Source organism: Vollenhovia emeryi, unplaced genomic scaffold, assembly GCF_000949405.1.
Source record: "Vollenhovia emeryi isolate VEMERY1.0 unplaced genomic scaffold, V.emery_V1.0 DF939210.1, whole genome shotgun sequence".
In the NCBI taxonomy this organism is placed as follows: domain Eukaryota; kingdom Metazoa; phylum Arthropoda; class Insecta; order Hymenoptera; family Formicidae; genus Vollenhovia; species Vollenhovia emeryi.
Genome location: NW_011967156.1, coordinates 304,622 through 323,516, shown reverse-complemented (window position 1 = coordinate 323,516; position 18,895 = coordinate 304,622). Strand labels below are relative to the sequence as shown.

At 42.0% G+C, this 18,895-nt stretch overlaps 2 protein-coding genes across 4 annotated transcripts; both read right to left on the bottom strand.

Annotated features, from left to right (window-relative positions):
- Positions 1 to 59: 59 nt before the first annotated feature.
- Positions 60 to 4,760, bottom strand: LOC105561170 (sodium/bile acid cotransporter 7-like). Its single transcript, XM_012010924.1, has 6 exons — positions 4,501 to 4,760; positions 2,145 to 2,302; positions 1,800 to 2,026; positions 1,536 to 1,679; positions 1,120 to 1,366; positions 60 to 1,045 (listed from the first exon to the last, which is right to left on the bottom strand). Exons 2-6 carry the CDS (start codon positions 2,269 to 2,271, stop codon positions 801 to 803), a joined length of 990 nt encoding a protein of 329 aa, XP_011866314.1. The 5' UTR covers positions 2,272 to 2,302; positions 4,501 to 4,760; the 3' UTR covers positions 60 to 800.
- Positions 4,761 to 9,208: 4,448 nt separating this feature from the next.
- On the bottom strand, positions 9,209 to 15,176 carry LOC105561169 (wee1-like protein kinase). Of its 3 annotated transcripts, none has more exons than XM_012010921.1 (4): positions 14,673 to 15,176; positions 11,199 to 11,529; positions 10,009 to 10,903; positions 9,209 to 9,859 (listed from the first exon to the last, which is right to left on the bottom strand). In XM_012010921.1, the coding sequence occupies exons 1-4, from the start codon at positions 14,983 to 14,985 to the stop codon at positions 9,551 to 9,553; spliced, it is 1,848 nt and encodes a 615-aa protein (XP_011866311.1). In that variant the 5' UTR covers positions 14,986 to 15,176; the 3' UTR covers positions 9,209 to 9,550. The 3 variants fall into 3 exon arrangements, with proteins under 3 accessions (XP_011866311.1, XP_011866312.1, XP_011866313.1); XM_012010922.1 differs by having other exon boundaries at positions 10,009 to 10,900; XM_012010923.1 differs by lacking the exon at positions 14,673 to 15,176 and adding an exon at positions 13,400 to 14,656.
- Between the last annotated feature and the right edge of the window lie 3,719 nt (positions 15,177 to 18,895).

The following is an 18,895-nucleotide window of genomic DNA, read 5'->3' as shown; positions in this document are numbered from 1 at the left end:
TCTTGTTTTAAAGACTCGTTAACACGCTAGACGGACTTAGAATAAGTAGGAGCTTGTAATTTCGAGGATATCGAGAACTTTTTCATTCGAAGATGAGGAAACTATATTTGTAATTTATACAATCTAAATAGGTATCTATATTGTATGATTCAATCGTAAGTCGTAACATCTCGCTCGATTGGCTGTTGACTTTTATCTATTGTACCTATTTAAAAACGGTTCTTATAATAATGAGCAGTACAATGTATCTCCTATTGTTTCTTTTTAAAAGATGTCAGTGGATTAGGTTGCTGAGAAATGCAATGAGATATATCTATATCTATATATATATATATATATATAAAGTATTTCGCGCATTATTTACATAAATTCTTTCAATCCAGACTAAAGCAGTAATACATCATTCCTACAAACCATTCCATCCAGTTTTAAGGTAAGTATTGAATTACACTATATGTAACGATCATGAGCAACATATGAATATCCGTGCGGGAAATTGTTTATTCCAAAACATAATTTCGGATAATTATCGAACGAATAAAATTATTTTCTGCATTGAATTTACCTAGTTAATAATCTTGAAAAAAAATGTATAAAGATGTTGATATATTTATTCAATTTGATTTCTAGTATTCCATGCTTTGTAATAACCTTTTGATACTACAGTGTGATCAAATACCTTCTAAAGTTGATCGGTAATAATTGTTACGGACCCATTCCTTTTAGGGCGGGAAGATAGAGCACAAAAACGGATGTTAATCGCCGTGCATCTCGCACAACTTTAAAGGTGCAAAGTTTTCTTACGGAGCCAGCCAGCTGGCTAACAAGCTACCTAACAGCAATTGTGCAACGGGTAATATCGTCAATGGTAAATTGACTGCTGGCCCGTAAGCCGAACCGTGATACGCCCCACGCAAGATCCAACCGCCGAGACTGACGGACTTGTGAGTGCTGGTGAATAACGCGGCCAGCAGAATCTCCCGCGGCAACCACTGGGAGCACAAGATCCAGCACAGACTGCTGAGAAGGAGCTGGCCCAGGCACGCTTGGAATGGACATACGTTGAGTATGCAAGACGAAAGGCGGGTGAAAGCTCGAAGTACAAGTTATACGACTTACCAATGAGTACGCAGAACAGTATATCCACCGCTTGCAACGACGAGGCATCCGCCAGCACGGCGTCGCAAAACCAGTGGTACGCTATTGCCAGCAATAAACCTTGGGAGAACCAACTCGTGTTAACGTTCAAGCATCTGTTCTTCAGCACGTACGCCCGTAGGACGAGACCTATCCCCAGTGGAATAAGCGTGCTGTACACAGTCTCCTTGATGTTGATCCCGACTAATGGTGGAGTGGATGTTCCTAACTGTTAAAGGAAATCGCGCGTGGCAGCTTGTAATCTTTCAGAACAGCTATTTAAAAAGATAAATTGTAAACGTATGCTGGAACAGTATAAATACAAAAACGCGAAGGTAAACGATAGATTATTGAATAAGCGCAGTCTAGTAATATTTCCGGCGGTTGAAAGGATGTACCATTAGATACAGTAAAAGAGGAGACAAGAATAATCCGCCGAAGTGCGACACCAGCGTGGTGACTACGCTCGTAGGCAGATCAGCCTGTGCCAAACGGCACAGGGCGAGTCCCGTGCTGAACGGTGGTGGCATGCAGTAAAGGACCTGGAAGATATAATAACGCATAGTTATCTCTTTACCGGTATAAGTTACGGCCATCGGATTTAGTACATCCGTCTATCGTGTGTGATTCGTCTACTGTATATTACAAATGTTCTTAATCACCTCCATTCCTTTGAGCATCCACACGTTAACTTTAGCGTAGGTCAACAGGTGCGTCCCGATCCGTGCCAGAAAGGGCATCAAAACGTACACGAAAACCATGACAAATGTCAGGAGATAGCCGTCCTTCAGGGTCGAGTAAAGAGACTTGGGGTCGCATAACAATCCAGCTTCCAAGTACGTTAAAGGTACAGCGAAATAGCGAATAATAAAGTTACCGTTGATTATACCTGTAACGAAAAGCGCAATACTTGTAACAATTAATCCCGAATCGGCACGAAAATATTGCGGGAACTCATTCCGTGGTTTCTCTCTTCTTTATTGAAGTACGTTGGAAAACTGATTTACCGTTGGTTCCGCCGATGTGCGGCTGAATAGTTGCAAACACCATGCATACGAGCATTAAGAGCACATATCCGTATCGATAGAAAAGACTGGTTTTCTTTCTCGGCTGTAGATTGATCTTTACGCACATTTTAAATTATCTTAATAATCTCGAGGCACACCTGAATGAAAGAAAAATGCGAAATGTATCCTTCCGTGTCTCGCGCTCGAGGGAAATTATTTGCATATTAAACGCATTTAGAAGTCATCCTTGATAATCTTACCTAAAGAAGCATGCGTGAAAGCTAAGATTTTCAGGCTCTACAGAAATTCATTTTCAATGAGGTGTGAAAGGAGCAAAGAGACATGAAGTTAACTCTTCGACTTTGCGACATTGTTGGCACAAATTTCTGCGAGTTATGTTCCAATTATACAAGCTCGTTTTCGAACAAGTCAAATTAACCGACACCGTAAATGTATTACGGTCGATCCTCTCGTACGGAATAACATTGAAAATAACGTTCTTGAGAAACAAGATGCATAAAACGTTAGATGAAAAGTTGTAAGAAACTTGCTGCAAACGCATCCTATTAATTGCTAGTGATTGTATAATCAGGATATAAGCGGGAGAGAAATAATTGCGACGTAGATTCTTATAATTTCATGTATGTAATTGCTCAAATTTTGTTACAGAAAAACGCTACGCGCAAAAGACGACAGTGTCGATCAGCAAACGGGCTCCTGCAGGGAGTAAATAATCCGGAGGCACAAGCGCCGATCTCGGTGACTTATCTACGCGCGTCTCGTGTTACATGAAAGCGTATCACGCAGCCCAGCAGACGCCAACTGCACAACGTCAATCACATCGGTTGCATCAATATTATAGTTTCCTACTCAACAAATGTAACTGTCATACACACTAGGGATCACCGATGTCTTCCCGCATTAATTTATGCACACGTGGAACACAGATAAATTTTCCACGTACGGTCGTGGTCAGAAAGGTTGTTCAACGTTTTATGATAAATTTTGCAAAAATACAGTCTATCATGCTAGAGATTACAGTTTTTGCTCACGGATATGTGCAGCGACGCATTATTAGAGCAAAGGAACAATATGTACGAATATCTATGCAATGTTAGATACAAATGTTGCGAAAACTTGTTGTAAAACGTCGGACAACCTTTCTGACCACAACCGTATGTATATGCAAAATGTATAAATGCATTGATACGTGCACAAATTTATGTGGAAAGGCATTGTCGGTGTCGTTTTCAATGCGTGAAGCAAGGCCTGGCGTAAGGAACAAGAGAGAACCGTAACTTTTAGCTTTTGGTGCAAGAAAGCTAAAATACAGGGATAATTTTTAAAATATTTGTAACACTGGCCGATGGCGTTCCAGTGGTCAATTCTGTATCTTACGCTATAGTGAAAATGCTAAAAGTGAATAGCCTCGTCTCTTTCTAACTGTCCCCTTAAAAAAAAAGACAAAGCCGCTCGCTTTCAGTGTTTTCACTGTGTTGCAAGATACAGTGGGTCAATTCTGTATCTTACAATATAGTGAAAATGCTAAAAGCGAGCGGCTTTGTCCCTTTGCAGGATACAGGGGGTCAATTATGTATTTTACAATATAGTGAAAATGTTCAAAGTGAGCCGCTTTGTCTTCTTTTAAGGCCACGGTTAGAAAGAGCCAAAGCTGTTCACTTTTAGCATTTTCACTATGTTGTAAAATACATGAGTGAAACTGCTAAAAGTGAGCGGCTTTGTCTTTTTTAAGGGCACGGCTAGAAAGAGACAAAGCTGTTCACTTTTAGCATCTTCACTATATAGCGTAAGATACAGAATTGATCCCCTGATTCGCTGAGATTAAGCTTAAGAGCTAAAGTAGGAGCAAGAAATAAAATTGCTTAATTTCCTCACTCCTACTCGTAACTCCAGGCTTACTCCATGCATTGTAGACGACGCATTATAGCGATTCCTATTGTACGATTATATTTACATTGTTGAGGGAAATTATAATTATTGATGCTACGTGACTCATTTTGGCGTTTACTGGGAGGTATCTGGAAGCGATGGACGAGTGTGGAAAGAGAGAAACGTGTCTACTTCCCGTGGCACATTCGGGAAATCGAAACTGGTGCCGGTCGAACGAGGAAACTTGCCGCGTACACAGAAGTAGATTTATTTGACAGCTATTGCGGCGTAACCGTTACATGCATCGTTACACTGCTATCACGCGTCTACAATTGACAAAAAATTATAAACGAGAACATTGCGAGCTACGTAATACATGTATATATTTGTGAATCTAAGAAGGAGAACTCGTGAACTTGTCGTGAAAGTAGCTTTCGTAGACGTAATAGCATGCGGAATTATTTACGACATTGAAGGTTATCAATTAGTCTGCGACGCGGTTCACGCCAAGAATTATTATTATCGCTCCTCCCGTTTAACTTCGAGGCTCCTCTCTTCGCGTCAACGGGACTGCACCGGGCATCGTGACATCTTCAAGGTAGAAATCAGGAATGGCAGGATGAAAACTGCAGGCGAAACGGGCGAAAGGTTTCCTTGGTTACGAGTGACGTAGACGTCGTAGACGACCGCGGATTACAGAATGACAAGTGCGTACGTACCGTGCACTTCACATCGTGGGTCTGTTCTTTATAGCCGAACTAGTGCAGCCAGTTCAGCTACAACGAACAGATTCCGTAACTCTGTACAGCGCGCGAACTTTGAAAATAGAAAGGAAGCCCGACAGATCTGCGATATAATCATTTGTAAAGTATGTTCTCGGAAAGTAATCTTTTCCTTGATAGTTCTGTGCGATCAAGCTCTACAGAAGTCACCGAGGAAGCGAAAGCTGCGGAGGAAAACGACCTCGATTAAAATTAAAAGCATTCTCCCTGTTCGATCCAGGCGTCTCTTTTAATGAACTGTTAATTGGTGACGTTAAGTGTGTTTAAGGCATCAAGTTAGATTTTATCGAAGTCCACTTCAGAAGAAAAAAAAATGGAGAACTTTTACAGATTATTCACGAAAATCTTTTCTTTTTTAGATCCTCAATTCGAGATACTGGGTAGCTCAATGCGGTCGCCCATCAGGCAGAAAAGTTAGATTTGATTTCTGACCACGTGACAAGAAATTTAATAAAAACAAAATATCCGAAACAGCAGTTAATCTAGAACATCGTGGAACTTTATTCCAACAGGAGAGAATTGAACGACGCTGGTCCGCTCGAATCGGCTCGTTTCTGAATCTCTTCTGAACCGCCGGGATTGTACAAGTGCATAAAAACGTGGTCCCCTGGGATAAGGTATCGTGGTCGCAGTGAATCATCGATCGTTAAGCATTCAACAATACACGTTGCTTTTTCGCTCCCTTTATTGATTTTTGAAGTGTTATCTCACAAAATGTCAGTAAGAGTAAATTCAATGATGAAAGAGGAATGCAAACCATACAACATTAACAACCGTTTTCCAATCAAATCATTGGTACGTGATGTATTACGCACGTTGTGAAAATCAGGTGACACACGCTTTAAAGATACTGCCGATTTTAACGGAGGCTCCTACGGAGCCGGGCCCGCTGATTTGTACACGCACATAGCACCATGTCTACCAGTGCTCGCCGGAAACCATCCGAGTTAGACGGCCTCGCGCGAAGTAACGTTCTTTGTAATTACACGATGGAGATTGTGAGAATGGAAAGCGTAACAATCAGTTAATAATTAATAATGATAATAATAATTATATAATAATTAATAATAATCGAAACGACTTAAACTCAAGCAGGATATGAACTTGTTCGCGTTTGAAAGTTCGTCCCGGTGCTGTTAAAACTTCACTTTTCCTTCTTCGTTTAGAAAGACATTCATGCGTACGTTTTCCTATGTGCGACATATTTTTAGAGTTATTTTCATACATATAAATATAATGCGTCTTAATACTAGGCGTATTATGCGAATACCGTAATACAAAATTCGTGAACTTCTTCCTTCGCATGTATCACATTCGATGAACGGGCGCAAGATTTTCGGCTCCGTGTCAAAAAGAAAAGGGACAAAGATGTCTATATGACAAAGCCGGAGATATTTTAAATACATGTCAGATCTATTAATTATAACTAACGGCCTATTATATAAAATGGAGATATTGACTTGGCATGCTGTTCGTTAGAATCGAGGAAAGTAAAAAAATCTTACGAGGCAAGTTCGTAACATGCGACTGCTCGGCTCTTTTCATCTTTCCCGAGCGTAATGCGACTTGCAGATAAATAATACGTTTTTGTATAATAAAGGCGTATTGGAATCACAGTATTATATAAAACGATACAAATCTCAATATGAAAGACACAAAATATAATTTGAACAATCTTTTGTTTTGCTTATTAACGGGAATCATTAATTGATTTGATCACTGAATCAATGAATTGATCGATTAGTATATAAATTAATAAATCAATTGAATTTCATATATCCTATCCATTTACAAATTAATCGATTGAGTATATTTTTTGCATCATTATATCGTTAATTTATATCGTTCTATAATAACATGTTAAGATATAATAAACATTTATTATACAAACTTGTGTAAAAGATATAAAAAAATAATGCATAACCCAAAACGTCACTATTTTACGATACAATTATACAGTTTAAACTCAAAATTTTGTACAAAATGTATGATTTTTCTTAAAATACTAAAAGTTCTTAGAAAGTACGCTTTTTTATTTCAATATAGTGATATAGCTCAGTCGCTCGGGACAGACGAAGACAATCCAAGTCGCACTTCACAAGCCCTCCCTAATTATTTAATATTAATACTAAAGATTCGAATTATATCAGCATGCCTTATAACACAGAGGAATGACGAAGTTGGCTTCGAAGAAACGTTTACAGAAGTCAACGTGTATATTAACGATAACATCAATCTTTGGGAAATAGTGAAATCCTGCAAAGTAAATGCTAACACATATCACCTGAGCAGCACGAATGTCTATTATTAGCAATTGTTCTCGCTGCGAAAAAATAAAAGTTTCAATACGCGGAGAAAGAGTTCAGCAGAAAAAACGTAGGAACTATCAACTTGTCATTCATGATTGGAAACTGTCATCTGTTGATAATTGCTCGTGTCATGTTTGTATTTCGAACAAAACTCAATTTGTGACACTTTCAAATAATCATTCAATCTAAAACTGAACAGGTTTTCAATTTTGTTATCTTGTCGCGCTCCAAGTTTTTTAGTAACTACAGTACTTATTTAATAGTACTTTAATAGATAAATTAAAGAAACGCATATGTTATACATATATTAAGGATTATTCTATAACGGCCAGATATAAATTTCAGAGAATGTTGAAGTGTGATTCTACATATAAAAAAAAGTTCAAAATTCGTACCGTTCAGCAAATTTGAACACTTGTGTGTCTAAATTTTAAAACATCTGACTATGAATAAAATGTTTGTATCGCATGTAAGAAAGCATATGTGCGTAATCACAATAAGATAAATTCCATTAAAATCGATTAAAACAATCAAAGCAGTATCTTTATCATAGAAAAGAATTGAACTTGATTTTTCCTTACATGTTACTTGCATTTAAAATAATCCTTGATGTAACGCGGGTATTTGCATTTCTTTAATTTTTCCGGCTCTATTAAATAATTGCTAATTTTTGTAAAAATGAATATTTTCCGAAAAGGTATGGAAAACCTGTTTCTTAAATTTCAGCTACATGTAAATCAAATGCCATGCTGATGCCAGTAATTTTATAAACCGATTGTTACTCTGTTTAACTTTGTAAGATTAAATAGAGTAATTATTTCAGGATTAGATACGCACAAAATCATGTGCTAAAATTATTTTGCGATCTGGTAAAAATAGTTAATAAGAAACATGCGAGTCGTTAGAATTAACAAGGAACGTTAGTTTCTTATATTATGGCGTAAAGGCACAGCGATAAGTGGATGTATAAGTAGTATTATCTAAATGTTACATAGCTTTAATACTTAGCCAATCTTGAATGAAATAGAAAATAATCGCGAATCATTAGCTATAAAATGTTTTCTTTTACACTATGGAACTTACGCAGTTAATAGTCTGCATAATATCGTAACGTAAAATTTTTAACTTTAGACAGATAATGAGGCATTTGATGGATTAGCTAAGTAATAAACTACACATTGTACAAAACGTTATACTACAGTAGTAAAACATATAAGGTCCACCTGAGATTTCACGCTATAGCTAAAATTACATTTAAAGGCATAAATAATGACGTTCCTATTACTTTTTGGCAAAATACTGACTGAAGTGAAAAAACAATAAGATAGACAAGTGTATGTATGGGCGTACTTATTATTTTTGTACAGATGAAACTTGGTTTCTTTAAGGGAGTACAAAATAATCTGTGCTTCGTTGACGAGTTGATTGTAAAGAAAGCGTTACAATCGGCAAGCAAAAGCAGGATAAGGAGATATAAGAACAATTTTCGTTGTAAATGCAATTAGAACATGCCTGTTCAGTCGTGCATTGTCACTTTTACAAAAAAAATGTTGTTTTATACAGTATAAAAGAAAAAAAACGTTTATACGTTAAGAAAATTGTGATAAACCTTCAACTTTTTGAAAAATGAAATCACTTTTAGATTTTATAGCATATAAATATTAAACGTGCAAAAATGGTAAAAGGCACAGTTATATTAATTCGCTCACATGCGATTTTTATTTATTATTACTCAGCATGCACTGCATACCGAGATAGAATAAAATTGCTTTAATGAAAAAACTTTGTATCAGAATAAGAAGTTTTAGAGCCCAGTATGTAAAAGAAAAAAAAACAATCGATGAGTGCAAGAGATTGTATAAACGGTGAAACAGGAAAGAGTATTAAGTGGCCTCAAAAACCTTCTTACTGCACAAAATTAGCCTGCTATAATGCAGTTTCATCTCATAATTTAGAACAAATTTTATACCAACCACTTCTACTAATGTTATATTATTTTGTCATATTTGAATGTTAATTATACCTTCAATTAAATCAAACTTTTTACCCTCAGCGCTCTCCCAAAAAATTACTCCAAACTTGCTCATAATACGCTCGTGTACTAACAAATTTCGATAACAATCCAGAAGAAAATACACAACCATACATTATAATAAGAGTACTAAAAGATATTAAGTCGTTTACAGCTACATAATGAACGTCAATCGTATTACAGGAGATAATCATCATGGGGAGGAATGCCACTTACAATCATATGTAATTTTATTCGGCACTCTGGCGTGTAAACGTCTTTACTGGGGGTAATCATACTTAAATAACTAAATACGGTATCACATGTTAAGGTGACCTCAGGAAACCAGTCGCTCCTTCAAGAGTTCCACCTTTCTAAACTTTACCGGTGTCAAAAATTCAACGAGGAAAAGATTCAAAAGTTCGTAGTGCTATTACTACGATTGACTTTTCTGCCTATAATACGGGATGACGGAAATCTGGTGGGTATCGGTCGCAACAGTCGGTCACAATTACCACCCTCAACGGCAAAGTTGGGTGCAATAGACTTCAGGTACATTGCTGCGTCATGGAGTCGTTTGGACAGGATCTCATTCTTCAGCTTCTCAGCGTTCAATTCCCTTCGCAACTGAGCTTTGGTTTTCTTCCCGATCGGACACATGACTCGGTGTTGCATCAGAGATAGCGCCGATGGCCTCATTTCAGGATTAGGATGAGTCATCAGCTGCGAAAAACACGAAATGTCAAAGGAATTCTAATGATTTCTGTTGAGAGAAAATGACCGCGGCATGCAAGACTCTTAATACACAGCGGACAGATCGGAGCATAAAAGGAGCCAATTATTTGCTTTAAACTTTGGAAATAAGATCGTACCTTCAACAAGTTGTTCAAGTCGCGACTGCAGTGCGGCAAGTCTGTCAATTGGCCCTCTCTAATGTCGTGCCACTCCTGTCCGTTTTTCGGCAAAGGTCCACCGCCACCCGCCTCGTAAACGGTCAACCCTAGGGCAAAGATATCGGCCTTCGCCAGATGAGCAATGTCATCTTGCAGAATTTCCATCGAGAGGTATCTGCAATCGCCCTCCTCCACCTGCGGATTGTTAATCGAGGTGACGTGGCCGAGATCGCCAATCTTGTACGTGATCTCATCCTCGGTGGCCTCGTCCTCGTCAAAACCGTCGTCGGTGGAGTCGTAGTTGAGGGCGTGTATTTTCTTCTCCTTGGTGATGAAGATGTTGCCAGGCTTGATATCCATGTGCACGAGCTGCATGCTGTGTATATACCTCAATCCTTCAGCCACATGCATCAAAAGTTGACGCATCTCGGCCTGGTTGAAGTACTCATTCTGCACCCGCATCGAGCTGATGACGTCCGCGAGACTGCCGCCGTTACAGTACTCGTTTTGGATAATCATGTGATTGTCCTCCGCCCAAGCGGAGTAGTAGCGGACCACGTGCTGATGCTTGCCGAGGACGGCATGCGCGTACACCTCGTTGAGCGCGTTCTTCTCATTCGTGCTGCCCGCCACGGGTTTGATGCTCTTCTTGACCGCGTACGTACATCCGTCCAACCGGTTGATGCACTTGTACACGGAGCCGAACTCGCCGACCCCGATCAAGCCCAGCTCGTGGAACTCCTTGTGGTAACGCGATATATTCGAGTCCTGCAGCGCCACGCGTTTCGTCGCGTGCTCGTATTCGTTGTCGGAATCTTCGGAGTCGGCGAGATCAAACTTTGGCACTTCCATATCCGGCGAGCTGGCACTACTGCTGTTATAAAAGAAAGTAACGTGGTAAAGAAGCTGAAGTAAATCTCCCGCTAACAAAAACTTAATAACGGACCAGTATATTCTAGTATCTTCAATATGAAATAATACGTCAGAAATCTCCAATTTTATCTTCGCCAACACAAGATGATAAATGTAGGTATTAAAAAATCGTTTTCTCAATTTGCGAGCAGTAAATACATCTTAGTTGCGTTTTATTGTTGAGCATCGCGATTAGACATCCGCAAAAGATTACGCGGAGAATAAATATTTGGGAAACACACGGCTCGAATACATACCCATTGAGACTGCGTTTGGACCTGCTCCTTTTTCTCGCTGTTATTAACATGCCAGTAGGCGTGAAGGGATTTAAATTGGCGGCGGGCTTTTCCAACTTGTTCTGGGGACTTATCCTGGAGAGAAAAGGTTTAGGTTTATCCAGATTAAAGAGTCTAGAACTGATCCTCGATGGTACCGGGGTTTGCAACACGCTCTTCTCTATCAGGGTTTTCGGGGTAGCGGGCGAATCGAAGAGGCGCAGCGCCCTGACGCGCTTGTAGGGCGGGCTACAACCCTTCAAAATCTTCTGAGCATTTTCGCGAGAGGTGAAAACTCTGGCGGCCGGAGTACCTGTAAATAAACGTGCGTTTGGCATAGAAAACTTGCAGTTATCTTAACGATGTCTTGCGACCAAAGAGAACTTTCGCAAGCGTTCATTAATCAGCTTTTTGTTTACATTACTATTTTCCTTTCTCACAATCAGAATAAAAAAAGAGAGACTAACGTCGATAAAATAACACAATCAAGATAATGGAGCGCGGATTAGAATGTAAAACAGTTTTCTTCGAACTATCGTGGCAAGAACTGTGAAGGAACTTTTCACAGAGAAAATAAAACGATGTATACGCTCAAGCGCGATCCACAACGTGCTCTTTGCAATTAGAAACATTCTGTTTTGTGTAGGGAAATCAATGCGCGTTTAAAAAATTTATCGGCAATGTACAATGTACAAGCTACCAAATTGCACAAGTTTTTTAAACGTATTCATATTACAAAACGTAATGTTATTGGGCGAAAGAACACATTGTAGATCAGGCCTTTAATATGATTCATGAAAATTGACTGTGAAATTTTATCTCAAAGCGACAAGCTCAAGCCTAAAGACTCACTCGCGAAGACACTTTCTAACAATTAGAATCACATGCTTGCTTGAATATACGCATTTTTTTTTTGTCAATCGGTCAAAGCGTCTACAAATGCAATACCGCGTGTAAAGGCCTGTGTCCACGATGCTAGAACTTTCAAATTTCGAGAAATGTGTAGCCAATCAACTTGCAGCTATTCCATAAAAGCTGCAAGTTGATTGGCTACGTATTTCTCGGGACTAAGAACTTTGACCAAGTGGACCATCGTGGACACAGGCCTTATGCGGGGTCTACAATGCAAATCTCAGAGACGTAGGCGTAAGAATAGTCGACTATGATTGGCCAATTCTTATGTGTCTGACTGAGTTGACCAATTAGAGTCGATTATTCTTACGACTGCGTAATGCAGGGTCTACAATGCGAGTCTAAAGCCCGTATCAGACTACGGATTGGGATTAGGATTAGATTGAAATTTAACCAATCACAGTAAAGTTTACTAATCTCAAGTTCAGTAACTTTTACTCTGATTGGTCAAATTTCAATCTAATCCCAATCTCAATCCGTAGTCTGATACGGGCTTTAGAGTCATAGTCGTAAAGCCTGTATCAGACTACGGATTGAGATTGAGATTAGATTGAAATTTGATCAATTAGAGTAAAACTTACTAAACTTGAGATTAGTAAACTTTACTGTGATTGGTCAAATTTCAATCTAATCCCAATCTCAATCCGTAGTCTGACACGGGCTTAAGAATAGTCGACTATGGGCGTTTTCCAGCTAGGACACAATGACACAGTGTAACACTGTGAATCATTACATCCTTGTTGTTTGCCAATGTTAAACAAGAATGAAACGATTCACTGTGTTACACTGTGTCCTTGCTGGAAAACGCCCAGTGATTGGTCAATTCTTATGTGTCTGACTGAGTTGACCAATTACAGTCGATTATTCTTACGACTGCGATTCTGAGACTCGCGTTATGGGCCTCGCATAACGATCGCGAACTTGCGTCATCAGTACACAGAGACCTTGGAATCACTGATGCCGCAATTTCGACTTGAAACACGATCGTGATCGGAGTCGCATGATTTACGATCGTAACTTGGGGTATGCTCGTGCGCACGATGCAAAAGAATTGTCCAAGCGTGTCGCTATCAATCGTTTCGCATCATGCGTTAATTGTGAAAAAACAAATGCTCGAAATACCGTGGGGGAGGGAGAAATCACACAGGGTAACCAGGCGTGCGAGGGGAAACGCAGGGAAAGCGATGCGAAGGAACGAAAGAAAAGGCACGGTCATCCGGAAGCCCGGAGCTCCTCGGACGAGGGATCCCCAACGGGGATCTGTTTCTTACGTCGACGTTTGCACGGCGAAGGGAACGCGAGCTCCATGTTTCGCGCGACGAAACTGAATTCTCTCCGTGCGGACTACGTTGAATTTTTTTTCAGGCGCGCAGAGACGCGCATTCGGGAATGCGCCTCGATTAATTCCTCTTCTTTAATGGATAGCCAGGTCAACGTGCCGAAAAATTCACGAGAATCGCCGGTGTAACGCGCACCTACGAACCGTTTCTCAGGTTTCTCTCTCGTTTCTGGGTAAACTCGACTTGTTCTAAACGAAAACACGAGGTCACTTTCGACCCCGCGCACACCGGGGGGCAGGGACGCCGTGACGTAGCACGAGAGAGAAGGGGTCGCGTCCCTTTGTCGCAGCGCGCTTGCTTCCCGTAAGAAAACGAGGCAGGTATAAAATTAGACGTTCGCAGGAAAAAAAAAGAGCGAAAGAACGAAAAGGAGATGAAAAGAAGCGCAAGGGGACAACGAGAGAAAACGTGAATTCTCTCCTTTCCGTTCTTCCCCGTAGCTGCACCGCGTTGCACTTCCTGTACTCGACGGAGTACACGATAAATCAAACAGGTGGTAGACATTGGAGAGAAAAGGACGAGAGGTGCAAGGCGTTGACGGCGACGGACGAACGTGGGCTTCCGTTCTTCGTAGGCTGCGCCATAATACTTTCCGCACTTAAAATGATACGGTAATGATTAACGAAACAGGTGATTGTAAGCTACGGTGAGAAAGAGACGGGCGGCAAACGATCCGCGAACGCTCAGGTCTCTCCCATTTTTGTAGATCAACTTTAATACCGGCTTAGATGACTTCTTATCGTCGACTGACTTTTAAAACTAGAAAAAGATACGGAGCGAGCTGAACCGAGAGGTCAGAGTTGATTCGCGTTGGTGGAAACTGACACTAGTCGTGGACGGAAGGTAAAGAAAAACGTAAGGCCGTTGTGCACGACTTGTATTCTTCTCCGCCTCACAATCTACGAAAAGATTTTCAGATTATTCTCCGCCGGAAAGGTGCAACGAACACAAATCCGTCGGGATGCCACTGCGCGTTTAAACGCCACCGAAAACCGGTACGCGACCCAGGTAGAGCGTAAAAACTCGCAATGCCATTGCGATGACGTCACGCGACTTTCCTCATCGTTCAGAGGAAACATTAACAATCGCTTCGACGTGATCGCGAGCCCGCTTGGAAACGACGTGCAGGACGCAGGTGGGCGAGGCGAAACGTGGTGAAAGAAGAGGCCCGAGGCATGCGAGAGGGGGGATGCGAGTTTCTAACCTATGAGCAAGGCCGGCGGCATCGGAATCTTCTTGTTGTTGTCGTGGTCGTGGTCGTTGTTGTTGTTGTTCATCGGCTCGTCGTCGTCGTTGCAGTCCGGCGCCTCGAACAGCTTGCGCGGCTGCAGCGGCGGCGGCGGCGGCGAGTCGAAGATTTCCTCGGAGGAGTCGAGAACGTTGCACCCGGGGCTGCCGCTGCCGCAGTCGCCGGCGTTGCCGGCGTCGCCGGCCGCGCCGCCGCTGCCGCCGCAGCTCCAGGTGAGCTCGCCGTTCTGCATGTCGTACGCGTCGTAGTGCACCCGCACGACCTCCATGTTCGCGGGCCGTAGAATCACGCCACGCACGTGCGGCGTGCGCGCCGCCGCGGCTCGGGGACGACGCGGTCTCTCGGCGCGCAGGAAACGAGGAGGCGGCACACCGTGCGGGTCGCGGCTGAGCGGCAACTCGGCAGGTGGAGGATCGCCAGCGACGTCGGCGTTAACGATCTCGCGGGACGCGCGCGTTGAAACCGACGTGAGTACCGCTCGCTCCGGCGTTTGCGTACATTATTATGGCCGTCGGTGCGGCGCGGCGCGATCGCGGGCCGGTCGGCCGCTCGGCCAATCGGCGCGCGCGACACACCGAGCCCGGGTTGATGTGACGCGCCCGTCGATTGGTGGACGCGCCGCCGTGCCGTGGCGTCCACTTCCCACTCCGCCACTGGCCGAGTACCGGCTGCTCGCCCCGACTCTCGGGGGTTGCTCCGTCGTGGCCGAAGATCTTGTTGCGAGTAGCGTTTTCCCCGGTTTCTTTAGACGGGAGATGACGAGGACGGCCGCCTCCTTCGTCCCGTCGTCTCGTTTCCCGAGGGACCCGAGAAAATGCGAACCTGGAACATTCCCGGTCCGTACGCGCGACTGGGGGGGGGGCGGGGAGAAACGGCGTTTCGAGATTTTTGAAAATTCAAATCGCTCATCGCGTTGCAGCAACCTCGAGCGTCGGCGGGCGTCGCTCGAGCGACACGCAGTAACACGCCCGGACGTTTCCTTTATACGCAGTACAAAGTAATTGGCACTTTTCGAGGGTGCGTTCCCGAGCCCTTCACACTTTACGCAGTAGAATGTAATCTAGCTTGTCACTTAATAGTTTGTCGCTTATACTTGGCGCGAGACACTACCGTGTCTCGTGATAGAACGTATCTTCTGATGGGTAATGTGCGCGACGTCGTCGAATGCACGGGGGAGGATCGTCGCTTCTAGAACGTCGAGAGGAGTGCGTCAAGATGAGACGCTCGAAACTGCGTTGCTCGTGGCCGAACAACAATCGGCATTTCATTCAGAATTAAGAGAGTAAAAATGAAGTAAAAGAGGGACAACGAAAATTGTATATTCGTTATATAATTGTAAATGCTTCTAAGTAACGTGTAATATTATATAATATAATTTTCTTGCCGAGAAGAATTATTATCAGGCGATTTTGAAAACGTTGATAATTAGTCCACGCGTGTATTGCCCATACAGCACCAAAGCTTTCAGAAACATTTCAGAAAACATTGTTGCAATGTCGCAATGTTTCTGAAAGCTTTGGTGCTGTATGGGTGGATACGTTAACTTATCTACGAACTGTTAAGAGTAATTTACAATGTGTTCCTTGCGTTCTAGAAACATTCTATTTTGTAGCCAATAAATACGTTCAAATAATGTGTGCAAGTCGACAAATTGTACAGTCGTAAATTGTCGACTAATTTTTTAAGCGTTTTGATATACAATATTAATGTTTCTAGGTGCAAGGAGCACATTGTGGATTAGGTTTTAGTTGGAGCTATTTCCCAGATGGCACAAGACACTCCTATGAACATTCCATAGGTCATTCTTATACGTATATATTTATCTTATGTTCGTAGAACAATCCACTACTAGAAATCTTTTTCGAATGTGAATAGAATAATCTATCGAATACAGCGTGTCGGTTATACATGGTATGATCGCAGGCTTCACTGCCTTTTGCGCAAAATAAGTGTGTTACACGATGAACAATGTGCAATATATAAACTCGATGAATATTAAAAAATTATTCTGATGAAAGATTCCAAAGACGTTCTCGACGAATATTATGAAAACGTTCTCCTTTGTTATGAATATACGATTTCTAATTGTAATAATCTATATATATATTTATAGAATATTCGATTGGAATATTCTGAAATGAAGAATATTTACACTCCAGAGGAATATTCATAGAACTATGTGTGCTATCTGGGTTCTCTCTAACGAGCGAAAATGAAATATCTCGTCCTCAAGTTTATCTAATCGGCTGGCCTAAGATAAATTTAAAAACTCCTGGAGGACTTTAAAGATCCTAAAATATAGTGTTTTTTTTATTGTACAGATAAACTGCTCTAAATGCTTGGAGAATTGTATATGCGTCAGGGTTACCGCAGCGCGTGTCGAATGCACGATTATCTCACGTAGGACGGAGATCCTTTTAAAATGCGCTTGGGACATCTCGAGGATCCTTTTTTAAAACACGCTTGGAACATTTCAGACGCACGATATCGAGTGGAATCCCCGGACAGTGGAAATCATCGGACCGTCGTCGACGTTTCAGCTCGCCGCTCGACGCCCGGCGTGGCTCATTATCGATGCGCTAATTCTTACAATCTGCAGTTCTTAAATCCTCAACGGTGCAGCGCGAGGCGCAGGATCGACGGGATCGCGAGGTAGCGATTATATTGGGCCCAGAGTATCGCGAGCGATATCTACACCGTGCGATACTGCAGCAGCTGTTCGGGCCGGGCCGGACATCTGCCGCAGACTATTTCATCTCTTTGGGCCCGGCCCGCCTCGCCTCGGGACTGAAGGCCCCGAACGCCCCGAAGGTCTCGGCGACGGTAGGCAATTTCGTCGCCGAGATCGATTTATTGGCGACTTAATCGACGCGGGAGAGGACGCTTCTCCTATGCGCTTCCACGTGCGATGCTTGCAACGTCCGCGGCTCCTCGCGAGAGTTCCCGTCTTTCCTTCGCGGAGACAAAGAAGCGCGTCCTCGCGACGGAAGTTTCACGGCGAAGGAATTTTCGTCGAGCAGCTGCAACCTGCGGCCGGCCAACGTGGAAAGAAGCGTCGGAAACAGGGACGGCTCGCACGCCGGCGGCGCCCTTATCTCTTCTCCTTTGTCATCCCCTTTTTCTCCGTCCTCTTTTTACCGGCGAGTTAACGACTCTTATTCAGATGTAATTACTTTTGTTAGTTTATTAAGTATAGGTGGTGCAGTGGAGTCGTCGTGCGAGTAATCCCAAACCGACGGTCGTGCTCCGTCAGAAAAGTGACGACGATTAAATGTTCGCCACCGCGTTGTAGGAAGGAAAATTATTGTACTATTTCAAATTGTCCTTACACGCGCGTTTCATGACTTTTTCCGTCGTTTCTTTTAGCTTAAAATTATTCCAATTTCAACGACCGACAATATCCTCGATATTATTTATATTTTACTTGATGCAAATTTCACTTATCTCTTTATTCCCGTAGCCATTAATTCAATATGTTTTAATTTATGACTTTTATGTATTATGACAATATGTATTAATTCAATATGTTTTAATTTATGACGTTTAGAATATTCATAAACGATATATCATTTCTAAAGTGTATTGCGAAAGGAATGACTGTATTTCAGAATATTCAACAACTTGAGCAAAGCCAGACGTCCACCTTGATTGCATTATCGATCTTCGGTTTACATCTTACGGCTTGGCAGTTTTCTTTTTAACATTTACATCTGCATTGAAACGACTGTGATGAAACATTTGAGAAAGAACAAGAAGGGAATCGAAAAGAGAAACTAGTCGACCGCTACGGTAAAGATGGACAAGATTGAAGGAACAAGGACGGCCAGCTGGCAAGTTGTGTCAACAAGTTTTATTTCTTTCTTTCCGTGAATTCGTAATTGGATCTTTTTTTTCACGATCGCGCCTCCTTTAATTTCTGACTGTAAACCCGGGAGAGACTGAAAGCTATACTATACGTACCGAAAGCTACATACGAAATGTACAATTATGTGAAATATTATTTCTCAAAGTACGAACGTCTCGGTTAACGAAATGTCCAGTATCTTCCCGTGTCAAAAGAGTCATTGTTGAAGAGGCGGAGAAGACGAAAAAATTTGTAGGGAAATAGCAGGTAAAGATAGTGTAAATTAAAGAGCTCTACTTGCTGTTACCCTTATGGAAAAAAAAAGCACTCAAAT